General features: G+C 42.8%; 1 protein-coding gene across 1 annotated transcript; it reads left to right on the forward strand.

The window, feature by feature from the left end:
- Positions 1 to 238: 238 nt before the first annotated feature.
- Positions 239 to 4605, forward strand: LOC127568431 (small integral membrane protein 26-like). Its single transcript, XM_052012150.1, has 2 exons — positions 239 to 474; positions 3215 to 4605. Exons 1-2 carry the CDS (start codon positions 324 to 326, stop codon positions 3388 to 3390), a joined length of 327 nt encoding a protein of 108 aa, XP_051868110.1. The 5' UTR covers positions 239 to 323; the 3' UTR covers positions 3391 to 4605.
- The last annotated feature ends 711 nt before the right edge of the window (positions 4606 to 5316 follow it).

The following is a 5316-nucleotide window of genomic DNA, read 5'->3' on the forward strand; positions in this document are numbered from 1 at the left end:
CTGAGGTGGAGGGAGGGAGGGCGGGCGGGTAGTGGCACAAGCAGGGGGACCGGGTGGGAGGAGTGTTGGTGTTTATACCCGGAGGGGAGCAGGGGTGAGGGTGTTTATACCCGGAGGGGAGCAGGGGTGAGGGTGTTTATACCCGGGGGAGCAGGGGTGAGGGTGTTTATACCCGGAGGGGAGCAGGGGTGAGGGTGTTTATACCCGGGGGAGCAGGGGTGAGGGTGTTTATACCCGGAGGGGAGCAGGGGTGAGGGTGTTTATACCCGGGAGGGTAGGGGGTGAGGGTGTTTATTTTGGGAGCGGCCCAGCAAACTGCGAAGATGAGGTTGAAGGATTTAACGCGCTGGAACACGCGTGTGTCGCTGGTCTACGCGATTGGCATCTGGACCATGCTCGGTACCTACGCCTTCTTCCAGATGAAGAGAAAGCAGGAGAAGGGAATGATCGGGAGCAATAGCATGATCTCTGCAGGTAAAAGTAACTGGTGCGGAATAAATACCCACCTGTGTAATATGCTGCCACTGTAGAATAATATCCCTTCCACATCATCCCATCAGATATCGAGTACCTCCCCCATTTCCCTTGGTAAGAGGTACAAAAGTGCAATATAGCCAGACGAAAGTAATTTTTAACCCATGCGGTATGCTGGCTGGTGCCAAATAGCTCCTTTGTCCACACCTTCCCTGCACCCTTGTAGTGAAAAATCTCTTTCCCATTTTTTCCAATCACCCATCCCCGTCTGTTCTAAATTTGCCCAGTTGAAACATGGAAAGCATGGCCAAATGTGGAATAGAGTGTCATAGAGTTATACAGCATAGAAATTGGCCCTTTGGCCCATCTTGTCCATGCTGACCAAAGTGTTTACCCCAGCTCGTCCCATTTGCCTGTATTTGGCCAGTATCTCTCTAACCTTTCCTATTGAAGATGTCCATATCTCTTTTAAATGGTGTAATTGTTCTTGCCTCTACCAGTTCCTCATTCCATATACCCACCACCCTCTGTGTGGAAAAACTTACCCTTCAGGTCCCCTTTAAACCTTTCCCTTCTCACCTTAAACCTATGCCCTCTAGTCTTAGACTTTTCCCTGGGAAAAAAAGTCTGTGACTGTCCACCTTATCTAGGCCCCTCTTGATTTTATATACCTCCAGAAGATCACCCCTCAGTCAGCCTCCACTCCAGGGAAAACAGTTCCAGCCTATCCGGTTGCTCCTTATACCTTGAGCCTTCCAGTCCCAGCAACATCCTTGTGAATATTTTTTGCACCTTTTCTAGCTTAATCACATCCTTCCTATTGTATGGTGACCAGAACTGCATAGAGAGCACCCAACCTTGGGTCAATGTCACCTTATTAAGCCAAAAATTATTCACATAAGAACAGTTATGAAATAAACAAGCAATATTATTCTATTGATGTTTTGCACAAATGATGTGCCCTGGTGTAAATGTGAAAAGATTCACCAGTACAATGAAGGTGCATCACTAATTCCTCAAAGTTTTCTTCACTGCCATAATCTGAAAAAGTGTCAGCTTCCATTTTTATACTGACTGTACCCAGCTTTATCTTGCCTTTCTCGATTCTTTCGCAGCCTCTGGGACCAATTACAGTGTGTCCCAGTTACAAAGCCTTTACTTTAAGATTCTCATTCTTGTTTTCAATTCCTTCATGACCTCCTGCTTCACCCTCTCTAGAAATTCCTCAACCTTGTGAGTACTGGGGTAAGGGGCAAGGGATTCTGAGGGGATCTGAGGGGAGCTTTCATCAGCTGGAGAGTGGTGAGTCTCTGGAATGCACTACCGGAGAGAGCAGTGGAAGCAGAGTCACTGACGGCATTTAAGAAGTGTCTAGCTGAGAACCTGAATTGCCCAGGCATTGAAGTCTATGGGCCAAGTGCTGGAAGATGGGATTAATACAGTGGGGTTCCCACTGGTCAGCATGGATGTGGTGGGCTGAATGGCCTGTTTTCATGCTGTCTGGCCTCTACTTTTGTTTATCCAGTGCAGGCATCTTATGTGGCTCCTGGGTTGTGGAATTGTACTATGAGGAGAGAGTAAGGGACCAGGCCTATACTGTTCTGATTTCTGCATTGTTTTCCTTTTTACTTCCTCAATGTACGTATGAATGGACTGATCTGTCTGGATGGCACGCAAGCAAAAGTTTTTCACTGTATCTCAGTACATGTTGCAATAATAAACCAACTCAAATTCCTCCACTGTCTTCACAAAAGAAGGCGATCTCACTGAAATGTACAAAATTCTTAAAGGGCTTGATGGGGTAGATGCAGAGTTAATGATTCCACTCCCCAGGGCTCGGGGGGTGTTGCGGGCAGTGGGATCAAGAAGCGTCGTAGTCTCTGGGTGGCATGGTAGCGCAGCTAATAGAGCTACTGCCTCACAGCTCCAGTGACACAGGTTCAAATCTGACCTCCAATGCTCTCTGTTTGGAGTTGGCATGTTCTCTCTGATACCATGTGGGTTTCCACCAGATGCTCCAGTTTCCTCTCCCATCCTAAAAACATGCAGGTTGGCATGTTCATTGGCCATTGTTAATTGCTTGCATTATGGTCTTTTTTTTAAAGAATCTGGTGGTAAATTGAAGGGAATGTGGGGAGAATAAAATGGGTTTAGAGTAGGATTAGTGTAAATGGCTGTTTTCAGTGGGCTGAAGGGCCTGTTTCTGTGCAGTGTGAAAACCTACTAAAATAAGGAGATGGGTCATTCGAGACAGATGAGAAGACATTTCGTCACTCAGAGGATAGTGGAGCTTTGAAATTCACCCAAGGGGGTTATGGAGGCCTAGTTGCTGAGTATATTGAATTCACAGATTGAAAGACTTTTTAGATATTAAGGGAATCAAGGGATATGGGATTACTCTTAGGTAGTGGTGCTGAGGTAAATGGTCAGCCATGTTCTTATTGAAGCATGGAGCAGGCATGAGTCGCCGAATGGCCTATTCCTGCTTATGTTTCATATGTTCATCACACCTTTGGATATCATCCTCCACTGAGAGCATTATATAAATGTACTTTTTTTAAAAAACCAAATCTTCCCAGTATGTTTTTAACCTCTGTTGAATATAACCCCCCACACTATCCATCTATGCAAATTCTACAACTTGGGAACAATCTTAACACAGTTGTATTCTGGGGCTGAAAGCATCCCCTATTCTTCTGTACCAAATTAAATTGTTGATGAGTCTTTCCTCTTTTTTTAGAAGCCACTCTGGAGAAGGAAAACCAAATGACTGATGAGCCTAAAAAGAAAACTAAGAAAAACGTTGTAGAGACAAATGTTGTTGTCAAGGAAGGTTTTATTCCCTTTTCAACCAGAATCTACAACTATGGAACGTCTTTCTTTGACAGTTCATCTGATAATTCAACAGAGAAATGAAATTCAGAAAAATGACTTGTTCCAGCAGCATTGTGAAAGACTTATTCTTTGGTCTTCCTTGATACACTGAGGACTTTTCAAAACACGTGCCCTTTATCTGTAGTCCCGATGCAGGGTTTCTGCCCGAAGTGTTGACAGTTCCTTTCCCTCCCACAGATGCTGCTCGACCTGCTGAGTTCCTCCAGCGGATTGTTTGTGGCCATCAATCTGTAAAGTTGCCTTGCAATGTGCAAACTTCAGTTGACCACTTGATATCTATATAATAGATAATAGATGGACCTCTGTAACGGTTGCTCTGTTATCCTGGACAGAGATAGCCTGTTTTTAATGAACAACATCCATTGTGTCTAGTCGGTGCTGACATCTCCTGGACTGGGCCATTGAGAGGACACGGGTATTTACAGATTGTTGATGGGATGTTGCTCCAAACATTTTGGCATGAAGGTTTATCCACTATATTTTTGTAGATATACAATCAATCTGCAGAACACCATTTTATAAATGCAAGTCCATTTTCCTCCTTTTATTCCTTTCTCCCAAGACATGGGTGATCTGCTGTCAGGACTCTCCACTGTTGCTTTGAAATTAGCTAATTGGAGTGGCTGAGGTGATTGATCCTTCCTCTTTGTCAAAAAGCCCATTGCATTTTAAAAGCATGATCGAAACCAACCCAGATGGGAGTACTTCACGTTAGCCATTACTACTTCTGGGGTGCAGAGTATTACTTTCATATTCTACAGAATGATAATTCATTACCACGATGCATATTCATGATTTCTGTTAGAAAGGTCAACTGGTGAGGAAAAATTAAAACCTGTCTAAAGCTTTCCTGTCACTATTATAATAATATTTTAGAATTTTAAAGAATGATAAATACAGTTACAATTTGATGAGCAGAACTGTTAAGTGCCTGTTGATTTGAGCTCATGTCATTAAATTGGGACCTTTTCAAATTAACAACCTAACAATGGTTTAAAAATTAGAAATCAATTCACGATGCACACTTGTGTATAATATTCATTTGTGATGTGTCATTAAAGAGCAAGTTCAGAATTACAACTTTATTTGAAATTATGAAGCAATCACATAATCTGTTGTGAGATGAAGTCAATTGAAGATGCTCCAATGTCCAGATTTAATTCTGCACACGCCTGTAGTTCTGGAGTTCTGCTACCTGTGCTTCACCTTATACAAGTAATAAAGGTGTGGACATTTGCTGCTGTCCTGGGTAGTTTACCTTGTTCTACCCAATCCTAAGGATATAGTAATGATCAGCGCCATAAAACTAATGCTCATATTACAGGTGCTGGACCCGAGGAATTCCTATTGACCTAGGAAACATGTGTAAGATTTAGATAACCCAGCTCAATGTTTCTGTATTCCTGATGCTGAGGATTTTGATCTCCGTGATTACTTTGTTTTCAGAAATAATTGGTAGCCGGAGCCGAGAGAACCCTTGGGGTCAGTTACTTCAGGGATTTTTATCTTTGTGGTGATGTATCTTGATTCATAGAGGAGTTTTGGTACAGGTATGTCAGCAGTTTTGTGTTGTATTGCTGCTGTTATGCACCCTCCAGGAAATGTTTATTGTCTCAACAATGGGTCAGCACAACTGTTAATTGCCAATGCAGTTATGTGTACTTAATCCATAACAAGCTTTCAAATAATTTAAACTTTCTGCACTGGACTCCTCTGGGGGAAAAGAAAAGTTGATGTAATGAGCACCCTTGTCATGTTTCCCTAATATAGTTGTAAGTGTTTTAAAAATGCCATGAATTTATATAGCAAGTTTCACATTCCTTTCAAGACCTTACGGCCAATGAAGTACTTTTGAAGCAGTGTTGTTGTATAGGAGAAAACACAGCAGCTAGGTTGGACACAGAAAGCAGCTTTGTGATAATGACCAGATAACTGGTTCTTGTTGAG

Source organism: Pristis pectinata, chromosome 3 (genome assembly GCF_009764475.1).
Source record: "Pristis pectinata isolate sPriPec2 chromosome 3, sPriPec2.1.pri, whole genome shotgun sequence".
NCBI lineage: Eukaryota > Metazoa > Chordata > Chondrichthyes > Rhinopristiformes > Pristidae > Pristis > Pristis pectinata.

Coding starts and splice junctions, on each gene's coding strand:
- LOC127568431 (XM_052012150.1), top strand. CDS start 324: ATGAGGTTGAAGGATTTAACGCGCTGGAACACGCGTGTGTCGCTGGTC. Junction 475..3,214: donor CAATAGCATGATCTCTGCAG/GTAAAAGTAACT, acceptor CTCTTTTTTTAG/AAGCCACTCTGGAGAAGGAA.